The 12837-nt window shown below is 33.9% G+C and overlaps 2 protein-coding genes across 2 annotated transcripts; both read right to left on the bottom strand.

The window, feature by feature from the left end:
• Nucleotides 1–329: 329 nt before the first annotated feature.
• On the bottom strand, nt 330–4159 carry LOC111488280. The gene is made up of 7 exons (XM_023135982.1): nt 4029–4159; nt 3712–3799; nt 3565–3617; nt 2394–2687; nt 2066–2171; nt 1266–1374; nt 330–658 (listed from the first exon to the last, which is right to left on the bottom strand). Exons 1-7 carry the CDS (start codon nt 4047–4049, stop codon nt 580–582), a joined length of 750 nt encoding a protein of 249 aa, XP_022991750.1. The 5' UTR covers nt 4050–4159; the 3' UTR covers nt 330–579.
• Nucleotides 4160–6841: 2682 nt separating this feature from the next.
• LOC111484742 (ubiquitin carboxyl-terminal hydrolase 3) lies at nt 6842–12764 on the bottom strand. The gene is made up of 6 exons (XM_023131323.1): nt 12390–12764; nt 10700–10816; nt 9462–9560; nt 9059–9247; nt 8195–8376; nt 6842–7613 (listed from the first exon to the last, which is right to left on the bottom strand). The coding sequence occupies exons 1-6, from the start codon at nt 12504–12506 to the stop codon at nt 7208–7210; spliced, it is 1110 nt and encodes a 369-aa protein (XP_022987091.1). The 5' UTR covers nt 12507–12764; the 3' UTR covers nt 6842–7207.
• Between the last annotated feature and the right edge of the window lie 73 nt (nt 12765–12837).

The following is a 12837-nucleotide window of genomic DNA, read 5'->3' on the forward strand; positions in this document are numbered from 1 at the left end:
GCATAAATGCTCATATTTTAGTAAAAACGTGAGAATCTGGTAGTAGATATCCCTATGAACAACACCTTCAGATACGGTAATAATTGAAAAGAAAGATCAAAGATCTTTTTGGTTCACTTAGTTTCAATTTAATTGAAGTTCTGGTTGAAACATACCTGATATTATGTAATTTCAATACTAAAACAATAACAATACTTGGCGGCATGCACCATTAATATCTATATCTATATAAGAATAAAAATACTTGCCAACAAATTTCTGAATTTTCATAATTTTTCATTCACATCGGTACTTTTACCAACATTCCTATCATCCCAATGCCACAACACTTTCTGAATTTTCATAATTTTTCATTCACATCAGTACTTTTACCAACATTCCTACCATCCCAATGCCACAACACATTCACTACTGATCATTTCCTAAGGCAACCCGAAATTGGAATACATTTATGTACAAATAATAACAGTCGCATGCCTAAAAGTGTGTTCTATGAGGAGATAAACATTAAAACCAACTATTTTAAGAGACTAGAAAGGCAAAGGAGAAGAGCGATACAAAACCAGAGACCAAAAACTGTTACATAGCAACAGATCCATCACTCTGCTGCCTTACTCTCAGAGTCAAATATATCAATATCAAGGTTCCCAAGCTTGATCTGTAATTAAACAAAAAGGGAATTAAAACAAATCTGATATTAAAGAATCATTATTGCTAGTGTTACTTTTGGGTTTATTTATTTAAAAAAATAGAGCGGCATTAATATCCTATGTATGAAACAGTTTTGGCAGTGCTAAAACTGGATCCTGTCGTTCTGCCTGGATGAAAGTCGATATAAAAAAAATCATTATTTTCTGGAAAAAAGATAAAGAAAAAGAAAAAGAAGAAAAGAAAAAAAGGAAAATATTCTGAAGTGCTAAAAAACAATTTACAGAACTTATCAAGAGATTTAAGAATATTTAAAAGTACTCTTAAATATTTAATATTTAAAGGCACTTTCTTCAAAGGGTCAGTAGAGTTAACAGCTGGGATGTGTAATAGGAAGCGAAAATTATTTGACGAAGTTATTGAAAGGACATGTTCAAATCATAAAATGCAAAGGATCTATAGCAAATAGCACTAAGGTAAAAGCCACTTATGTTCTGAAATTTCCAAAGATGAACTGTATTCTTTTGTAATGGTGTGCATCTACTTAAAAGGCCCAAAATTATACTCAGTATTGGGACTGGGTTTAGATTAAAAAGAATTGAGACTCGGGTACTTACAATACTGAGAAGAGAATAACTATCTTTCTTGAATCAAATGAAGCGGCACGTTTATATTTTCTCCACCTGTTGTTTGGCGTATCATGAACCCTCTCGGTCCCTGATTTTTCTGTTAAATCAAACACAAGAAATAAAAGTTCAGAATTAAGTGGTAAACATTCAAGACATCATCAAGTTTGCCATCTCTTGCTGCTCTTGCACTGGTGCAATTTCGGTCTCCTTTTTCAATTTTAATATATTGAACAATCATCTAAGCATACTACATTTGGTTGACAAAATAGTTCATAGGTAATAGATTTTAAGTAGGTAGAAGGTGGCTTGAACTCATCTCCTCTAAGTCATATTATTGTTTACATGACATATTCAGGCAAGCTTCTTATGGTAGTTAGTTTCATGGGACAGATATTAATGGGGAAAATAAAGATCGTGATTACAATTAAATTTATGGAAGGAGACAACTCTTGCAAACAATCAAGTGTTTGGATTCACAAAGCCAGGGGATAAAATCAAAGTCAGAAGAGACATGTCTATTGTTCAATGGATAGGCATAGGTACACCACAAAAGAAGAAAATATAAATCCTGAATATCCTTGAGGTTAAGACCTCAGGCAATGGTCCAACCTGTCAAAATATTAAATGTCTTATAAGGTTCTTGAACCTAGGTGTTCCCGAGTTAGGCACTTGTCACTTAGACAATTGGGATAAGTCATGATGTACAGAAACTAGCCCCAACCACCAAGATAATTTTTACAAAGAAAACAAAGAAAGTTTTTACCCTGGTGAAGGATAGATAATCATACCTTTGGACGAGAACTTCAGTAACATTAGTCCATGGTCTAACAAATAATGCACAAGTTTCACACCCATTTTAAGGCTGGACTGTCTCTGCAATACCTTCTCTATTCGCTGTAAGAGATGAAATAGTACGTCACAATACAGAAGATCACAAGAAAAACCATTTCAGTGTGTAACTATTAACTCATACACGTGTGGCAAGTTGATTTCTGCCCACACTATTATTAATTTATTTTAGGATCATGCATCCATCTTTGGTCTTCCTTTGAGTTCTTTTTTGTTTTTAAGGAGACCCCAACTCTACAACATGTGTAAATAAATGTGTTCACTTACCAATAATGTATTTTCAGTTTTCAAACTTTCAAAAGTTCCTTCACATGATTTAGGCGTTTTGAGCTTGTCCTTGTCAATATCAATATTTACTATGCACGAGGAATAAGCATCTCCACCATTCACATGTATGTCAATAACGTTCTGGCAAGTCAAGCTGGCATCTGAAGTTGCCAATGACATCTTACTATTTGTTGGATGGGTAACTTCCAGGAAGCTGAGAAAAGCTAAATGTGGATCACAATCTGGACTGTTGTCGAGTTCCTCGGTACTTAAAAAGCCAGAGGAATCACGGGCCTGAACAAATGAAAATTATTTAAAAGAAATTCTCAAGATATATATAGAACTGTTAAAAAATAAAAATTAGTACAGTGTGAATCTTCAACTGCAGTAAATTTCTTCCCAATAAGAAAAAAAATAAACAAAAAGGCAAAAAGTTACAGAGTCGAGAATTATTTCAAATGCCAAATAGGAAAAAGAGAACGATACAACAAATAAATAGGATTTGTTACAAAACAATTCTTTTTATTAGAATAAAAAAAATTCAAAAAAACCTTTATATTTATTAGTTGTAATACAAACAAATTCAATGGAAATAGACTACACGGACAAATACGGGGCGAAGCCAATTATGTTCGAATAGGAGAATAATCTGATTGGTACTAATGGTTATGGGCAATGGAATACAACAAAAGTAGGAGAATTGCCTGTTAGTTGTAAGGGAATTTTGTGGGTGGGTTGATTTCTTTTTGCTTTTTACAGAAAAAAAAAAACTAAGAAAAATATTCGACCATAATTAACTATTATAAAAGTAACCAACATTGCTTTAGAAAATAAAAGGTAACCAACATGGTAAAATTAGATAATAATTACATGAAATTAAAGTTAGCTAGTCAGTGATTTGATGTATAATTGACTAATAATCGTTTAGCTAAAAATCGAAATGTATTATTTCCTAGTTTCGTTCAGATAAAAAAAAAATTCATATCGGCTACTATCATAAAATTCTTAAATAAATACATCTGCCTAATTGTAGTCTTCTGCATATAGCAATGGTCTCAGCGCCATGTCCAAAAGAAGAAAAATTTGAGCTCCATCAAGTCATTACCACTAATAGAGAGAAAGAAGACCAAAATATAGTGGAAAATCAATGAACCATAAAAATCAAACTTACCAAAGAATCTTGAGAGGGGAACGAAGCCTTATCAAAGAGACTTGGCAAAATTTCTGAACGGCGATAACAATTATTTATCAGTAACATGCAACTGGAAGTCTAAAACTACCGGTTACTGAACAAACAAAATGTAATTAATAAAAATACCTAAAGAACTATGGCGCTCCGTCTCGTCGAATCTAGTAACTTTCGCAAGTTTTTCTTGAACGTGAACTCCATTTGATAGAGCTGCAGCCTGGAAAGAGACGCAAAAGGTAAATGCATTATCAAAAGCGGTTGCTAAATCAAAATGCATACATAGATTACAGACTTACAAGACTTAAACGAAAACGAATCTCCAGATTCTCATTTCGAATCAAACAAAAGAAATAAGTGAAGTACGATCGGAGAAACCAAATTAACGAGCCTTAAACTTTAGTGCTAATTGGAACTTGCGACTAAAATCTACGGGAAATACCAATTACCTGACAGTGATTAACAGCCATTGCTGCGAAGGTAGAGATTGAGTCCCCCGCTGTGGCCTCGGCCAATTAAAAAGCCATTGAAAACTCAAATGAACCAGAGAGAAAAGGGTTATAGATATATAGACGTTACATCGGAATCGGGAGTCGGAGCGCTTTTTTTTTTTTTCTTTTCATTTTTGTTTCTAATAAAAATAATTAATTAATTTTTCTTTTCATTCTGATTGGCGGATTTGGCAAGACAGCCACTGCTGGCGACGGCGACAACCACGACGGCCCATTCTTTTTTTTTATTTGACCAAAATGCCCTTTCAGCATTATTTAACAAACGGTGCTGTTTTGCTTATAACATTTCTTTTAAACTGTGTGCTAATTATTAAATAATAATTAAATGTTTTTTTTAAAAAAAAAGAAAGCTACAAAATGGTTGGGTTGTCTAATTATCATGGTATTAAAAACGAATAAAACAATATTGAATTGTTTTTAGATTTACACGTTGTTTTTGTTTTTTTTTTCAAATTTATTATTATTGGGTTTGAAAAATATAAGAATGTTTCTTGTTTAAAATTTGTCGCGAATGGTAATTAAAAAAAAGTATACAGAATTTAGATTTTTTTTTTCTATTTCAAAGATTGCCAAAAGTCAAATAAATTGTCTTTTGTTTTTTTTTTAATTTAAAAAAAATAGATAAAAGTTATTACTTCATGCTTTTGACTTATTAAATGAATGAGTCAAATACTGTAATACCAAAAATTACAAATTATTTGGAATGATATAAAATTTTATTAATAAAAAAAGTTGAGATAAAAAATTATATTATTAATTGAAATTATATTTTGTTTTGTTTTTTTTTTTTCTTCCAAAACAATACTAATAAATGGAACCAATAATTTAGTTCTTTGACTTATTAAAAAAACAAAATTTAAATAAAACCATAATTAATTAAGATATTTAATAAGAAAAATTAGAAGACTAATATTATAATAGAAAATTAGAAAAGAAAGGGCGTGGGTGCACAGGAAGATCGGGCGACAAGTTTTCCCGTGAGATGGAAATAGGGAATAAAGTAGAAGGGGGCATTTTTGGGATTTCACCTAGCTTTTTTAAACAAACAAATCAACGCTCACGGGTTGCCAAACTGTTTCAGGCGTCTCCTAACCTAACCTAGCCAACCTCTCTCCAAACCTAACCTCCCTCCGAACCTAATCTCACGGTCACCGGATTTTATTTCTCCAAGCCTAACCTTTCTCCGAACCTAAGCTCACGGGCACCCGATTTTATTATTATTTTTCTTTTTTAGACCGACAATTTTATTTACAGCCACGAAGAAGGTTTGATTAGGTTTACCTTGATTTATTCATATCATTTATTCAAATTTTTATTATTTTTATTTTTAATAAAAGTAAAAAGTTAATGTAAATTTAATTTTTTTTAAAAATCTTAATTAATTTGATAAATTTAATAATTTTAAATTGAAGTTTTTACTCAGGTATTAAATAGATAAGTTAGATGCATAAATACAACTTGGTTAGTTCCACATGTTTCTCAACATAAAAAGGAGACGAGACTTCCTACGAGACCTATTGCACAATTTTCACTTCATTTTTCTTCATATGTATGCATCATTATTTTTTTCTACCAATCTTTAACAAAAGCTAGCATACATCTTTTCGTAAGCATTCACATCAATATCATATAAAATCATTGCAAGAGTTCATCTTTTTCATTAAACATTTCATAAGCGGCATGGCTAAGTACATACATTGGTGGTTGCCCGGAATCTGTGAGTTTTGACAATCACAAGAAAGTAAGGCGGCAGACAATTGTACGGAAAAAGGGCAGTACACACAGCTGCTGCTGCAGACAATTGCCATTTGCATTCAGTTTTCTTCATTTATGTAACTAATAAAGCAAAAGTGTAGCCATTGACAGTTGCTGCAGCAGCTTTGGTGCCAACAATGCTTCAAAATAGGGCACAAACTCAGAAGTGGCTATTTTAAGTCAGCCATTTTGACATTGTTTTATTGTTTTATGAAAGGAGGTCGGTCTACATTGGTCGGGAGAGAGCCACTAAACAAAGGCAGGCTGACGGGGGAGGCTGCGGCTAAACAATTTTGATTAAATCGTTAAGAATCACAACCATAATGCTTTTTGTAAATGACTTAACTCTCTCGGAGTAATATAAACTTTAACTACAGATTCAGTTCATTATGAACTAACGTATCATTTTTCTCTTACACCAAAGATGGTGAGTTTTCTTCGTCTTCCTTTCAATTCTTCACCACAAGCTATAATTAAAGTCTCTCGTACCAACAGCTTAGCATAATTATTCAGTTGGTTCTACAGACACTCAAAACCATGGCTTTAGATGTCAGTTCGTGCCAAAATCTAGATTAACGGACGAATGTACTCGTTATCATTAAACACAACTGAAACCTAAGACACTACATCAGTAAATTTTAAAAATCATTAAGCACAAAATTGAACATTCAAGAACTATTAGGAATTCAAGGACACAAAAGCAGAACTTCAAGACTAAGCTTGTAAGTTTGTTGTTTACATCAAAAGGGATGCAATTTTACTAAGATTCTATCCAGGAGAAAACAACCCTGTAGATTTTATCCATTCCAGTAATAGTGTTGCAATTATTTTGATAAAGAGCTCAATTAATTGTAAATTCAAACCCACGATTGAAAAAAAAAAAAAAAAAAACCATTAACGGGCTGCAATTTCATGGACACGAAACATATTCTTTGTTCGAGGAAACTGAGATAAACTTAGGTAAAATTACATCAACAACTATTCACACTCGTGGATTTGCAATGAGAAATTTCATACATTCTTGTATCAGAATCATACTACGAAGCAGAATCAGAATAGTCTTTCCTCTAAAGCAGCAGTCATAAAACATCATACATTGCTCTCTTTTCACTTATTTGAAGGGGAAAAGAAAAGCTGCCGCCGAACACTATGTATGCCAAACTGGCAACCGACCATGTATACATTTTTCAGTCCATAACAACAATAATATTTCACATCTCTTCCCAATGGTTATATAAAAAGGCATAAGGGGGGGAAAAAGAAAGGGAAAAAAAAGTAATAATAACATTAATAAACATGCAAAGCCAAAAAAGCGAGTCACAAATTACCCGACAGCCGATGAAATGGGAATTCCCTATATATCAGCTCTTGTTGCCGGCGCCAATACTCTCGTAGAATAGGATGTACCCATGATCAGTATTGCTAGAATATTCTTGTGCAGATCCAAAGAATGTCTGCACAACAGACTCGTCAATCATTTCCACATTTTCGTCATCAAAAAATAACCAGTGGTTATGGCTTTTCACAAGGCTAACGTAGTGTCCGTGGTTGGGTCCACTTCCAACATGGACCACGACAGCAAACAAAGAGTACTCAGAATCCGCATCCTCCATTGTGTTGCTAAGCTTCAGCTCGAGAGGGAAAACAACTCTATACAACAGCTTTTTATAGCGCCCAAGCTGCTCAATGTATTTAAACCGCTTCAGGTGAATAACAAGGATATGAGGTGGTTTCTTAATCTTCATCCTCTTCTGTGCTTCTTGCAAACTGCACACCAAAATGAGCCCATCTTTCAGCATTCCCTTTTTGGTTTTTATTACTTAATTTTAATTTGTTGTGGGTTGGAAATAATTGTGGAACTGGTTTTCCAATTCCATCCAGAACCGTGGGGGGTTAAAGATACTGACTACACTATTATTCACGATCAATATCTACACATGGATCCACGCACACAAACCACTGGTATGGGACATGACGAATCATTAAATTCCATTCCAGTTCCAACTATTAACATGAGATTATGCTTGCTACTTGGAAGATGGTGGGGACAAAACAAAATAAGAATAAGGCTGATTTCTCAAGAAATAAAAACAATAATAAAAAAAAATTCAGCAACCCAACTAAAGCCAGTTTGAAATGACTTTCCAAGTGCTTAAAAGGAGGTTTTTAAGTATTAAAAAGTGTTTTTAAGCACTTGACTTCAATTTCGTAGCTTGGCTAAGATCAAATAGGCAGCACACTTGGCTACTTCCAAAATTGCCTCCATAAAGTACATGATATAAATTACAATTCCTAAAGCAACTAAAAAAGCATCTGGCGGCAAAACAGAATCATGTATAGCAACCTACCTGCAGCACTTGTCGCAGAAAAACTTGTCCTCGGCATTCAATGTCTCAGTGGAACTGAAATTTTTTAAGCAGCTAGTTATTGAACTGTTCTGTTCAATATCAAGGCTCAAGTCAAGAAAAGTTTCATCCCTTGCTGTAACCGTCTCACACCGCAAGCACCTTGTCTCGTTGGTTAGTAAGCCCTGAAAAACAGAATTGCAAGTAACTCTGGCTGCAATTAGAAGTTTTTCATGCATATAACATCGTTACTTCTAAGGCTTGCATACTAATTTGGCATGGTGTGCAAAATAGAGTTCTATTGGAGATGGCCAGGTCTCTGTATTCAAGATCAAGTCTTTAATAGAGTTTGAGGCTTGCGTCAAGAGTATTGATCTTGTCCACATTCCAATAGGCTGTTCCATATTTTGGTCGTAAAGTCTTTCATATGACTTATATTTTCTAAAGTGCATCTATTATTAGAAATATCCAGATGGTCGAGTGAACCTGTAAGCAGAGGCTTCTAATTCTCTTGAAGGTCAAAACAAAGTTAGTAATCTTTTTATATTTCCTAAGGGAGGAGTGGGGCCCGAGAGAGAGTGGCAGGGTCATACTAGAAGGCCTGTCAGTTCATTAAAAAAAAACCACGAAAACATGAGTGAGTAATACTTATGAATATATCCAAATAAAGAGCTGCTTTTAACATACTTTTGATGTACTAACTAGCAAGTGAAAGCATGCACACACAGACACAGGAAGGCTGAAATAACATTCATCTAATTAGTATTTCTCACCAACAATATGCATATTCCATGCCCTATAGTCGAGCAGAAAAGAAAATAAAAAGTTGGATAAGGAGCATGTCATCAAAATGGCTAGCTAAATCACCTGAAAATTTTTATGCACCCAAGTCACCAACGGCTCTTTTTGAGAACCATTTGCCTGGCCAGTCTTAGGACCATTTGCAATTTTTTCAGACGGAGACGAACTTTCTGCATCACTGTTAGTAGCATGTGCCTCTTTCTCCAGTATGTCAACAAGTTCGTTGAGCAAAAAGTTCAAAAATTCATGAGCATCCTACATAAGCAGTTGCCAGCTAAGATAAAATAGCAGGGAAGATTTGAACACATTTATTCAAGTACAAAATTGATGTGACCAATATGAATGAAATTTGTATTTTCATAGTGTTAGCAAGGAAAGGAAAATGAAGTGAAAGAAAAATATAAAAAATGAATCCATGTTATGGTAAGAATCAAAGAAGGGACATTCAAAATCAAAATTCAGAACATACTTGGTGCATATAGCTACGGAAAATCTCATTCTGCTTTTTCAATCTCTGAACAAAGCGCTTTGGAGCAATTACACCAGTTTTTTTCTTTTGTGAACTTATCTGCAATCAGAAGTGAATAAAAGATTATTATATTCCAACCTAACAACAGAAAAAGCTCTTCTTTGAGGTCACGACGTGAAAGATGGATCTCAAAAACTAAATAGGATAAAGATGCCATATATTTCTTTCACTCTTTATTGTTTTCCATATTTATTTTATTTATTTTTACCAAGATGAATTTGCGGTTAAAATTGCAGAAAAAAGGTTAAAATTGATAGTCATGGGGGAATGAAATGAAATTGCTTTTGGAGTTGGGTTAAACTTTTTTCTGCAATTTTAACCTTAAATTTATCTTGGTAAAAATTTATTGGTCTTTTTCATGATATAATGTAGGGGATGACAGAAGCCACATACATATTTCAAAGAATAAAGGTGTCATAGCAGGAGAAAAGAAGGTAAAGTGTCCCTACATTATATCGTGAAAAAGACCCCTTAAACTTTATTATTTGAAAAGGGAACAAACGAATTTTCTTTAAGAACTTTCTCGAAGATTTCATATACGCTGACACAATGGACTTAAATTCGTCAATTTAAATACTCATATAGTCTTAGCAATAAAGCTTGTACACAGAGAACCATTAACCTCCTACTCTTGGAGAAGTAAGCAACGTCAACAATTGGCCAGTCTCTATCCCCTCCACAAATTCATGCACATTACATTGAGTAGCGCTGAGGTCAGATCCCCCAAGCCACTTTGTTTTCCTCACTTATTCGTTTAAGGCTATTAACCTCCTACTCTTTGCTTCTATAAGCAAATATAGTTAAAGAAATACCATACTAGCGATTTAGAAAAATAGGGTTATGGTTTTGAAATTGTATTTCCATACAAATTCTTGATTATCCTTTGTAATATGTTCATAAGGTCTGGAACGAGCAGAAAAGTGGTTCAAGAAGAAGTTAATTGGCAATAAAGAAAATATATGTCATAAAATTCTTCAGATGTAATCGTTAGTATGCTCTACAAATCAACATCTTCTATGCTAGGTTTAGATTTTTAAAGTCTCTATTAAATAATATCTGCAAACATGAACAATAAAGCTACAGCAAAGCAGAAACAGCACAAATCCTGTCAGGCAAGAACAAGCAAGCAATGAACCCAAGTAAAACACGCACTGCTTTCTTTTCCTCCCCCAAATTACCTGGGTGAACAAATCTGCCAAGCATGTTAGAAGATTTTCTTCCGCATCTCCACTACTTTTGTTATTTGAGTAATAATCTAACAACTGCTCCCGGAAAGGAACACAAAAATACAGTGCCTGCATATAAAAGAAAAATGGTGCGTGGGATATCATTTAAAATTTCGGAATTATTAGATAAATCAAAGAAAATATCAAGCTGGATATTTAGCAGATGCTTTCATAACTGGTTCTAAACAAAATATCTCTAGGACCTTGAAAAAATTTACATTGACATGGATTTATCATCAACCTGAGAAAAGATGATACAGATAATAAAAGAATCTAAAGTATTATTTGACATTTCAGTAAAATAATGGAAACTCATAGCAGTCGTGAACTTAAATACCATCTTCAGTTAAGACTCCTAGAATCCCATTATTAGATATAAACTTCTGAATAAATAAACATGTTCCTTTAAAATTGTATACAAATGAAATGGGACCATTTTCCCTCTTTCCACTTTGAACATGCTGACATTTGAATAATTGAATTCATACAACTCACAAGTTAACAGCATGATATTAAATCACATCACGAATAAAACAAAAAGAAAGTAAAATAAAATAAAATTATTGCATCCATATATTTTCAACTAAAAGTAGTGTTGCTCATCCAGGAAGGTGATTTGTTTAATACATGAATAATCATTTACAAGATAAGCCAAGAGGGAAATACCCCCGTAAATTTAACGGATAAAATTGCTTCCTAAGAAAGGAACAAAAAAGCAAGAGTTAATACAACTCTGAAAGGGCCAACAACAGATACCCATTCAATACATCTAAAGGAGAGCAAAAAAATTGTGTTGGAAAAAGTAAAAGGCAACCATGTTTATGAGACAATCAAAACATGAAATGAAGAATCAACGTCTCACATTAGACTAATTGAGTCTATCCAATTGTAAACACATTGAACAACACAAGCATGCTGCAGGCAAATGTTTTCTTTCTTTATTTATTTTTCACATGAAACCAAGAACGTCATAGATTTCAAGAAATTGGAAAAGAACCAAACCCCAAACCAAGGTATCTACATGCGTATAAGTAAAGTGCATTTCGTAAAACATATATAAACGAAATGAGATGAAGTAGTACTCATGATATATTTAAAATAATATAGAATTTTAAAAAGATAAAGAAGCAATCAACCAATGCATGATAGAGGATTTCAGTATCGTTTCTATTTGTTCCTTAATACTGAAAATATGCTAAGAGGCAACAGAGTCGTTCCCCAAAACAATTAACAAGTAATTTCACGAGGAACAGTTGAAAGAAAACCTTACCCTGACGACTAAGAACCTGTAATCCTACTTTTAGGTTAAAATAGTCTCTCGTAATGGAAACCAGAAGTTAGAAATCCAATTACTTGAATGATAAAGAATGTCAACGCCACGATCATTTTTTAATCAAAATGAATAATGAATGAAACCAACGAAAACAAATACAGAAATGGGTATGAAATCCGATCATAATCCAACGAAGAAATCCATCGACCGTCATTTTAGCAATTAAAGACCAAACAAACGCACGCAACAGATGCACCAATAAATAAACAAAACCCTAGCAAAAAAGAAAAAAACCAACGAAGATCCTCCGAAAAAGACAAATTAAAATCCAGCGAGAAGCATGATGCATCCCACTAACAAAGAGCAAACCTGCAAGACGCTGTTACAGTAGCAAGTATTGCCAAAATTTTCAAGGCCGAAGTAGCGTTCGCCTTCAGGGAACTGGTCACCGAGAGCCTTCTCGAGCTTGGAGCCCGTAGCACCCATTCGCGTGTCGAAATCAAAGAATCAAACACCAACTCAGATCTTAATCAAGAAATTGCTCGCCATATAAAAAGAAAATCAGAAAACTCTCCCAATTGAAAGGTTCCTGGCTTCCGTAGTCGGAATCTCTAGGGTTTTGGGGAGCGTGATTGAGTTGAGTTGCGTCGAATTTCTGGTTGCAGAGAGTGAAGGAAGATGGGAGGAGGGTTTGTGTGGAAGCACGAAGAAAGGAGACGAAGGAAATGAGAGGAGGTCTGGTATGGTATTAAACGTCGATGGCTTCTCAAAACCGGAGTGCAACATTTAGATGCCACGTGGATCCAACTAAACTCCA

Source organism: Cucurbita maxima, unplaced genomic scaffold (genome assembly GCF_002738345.1).
Source record: "Cucurbita maxima cultivar Rimu unplaced genomic scaffold, Cmax_1.0 Cma_Scf00001, whole genome shotgun sequence".
In the NCBI taxonomy this organism is placed as follows: domain Eukaryota; kingdom Viridiplantae; phylum Streptophyta; class Magnoliopsida; order Cucurbitales; family Cucurbitaceae; genus Cucurbita; species Cucurbita maxima.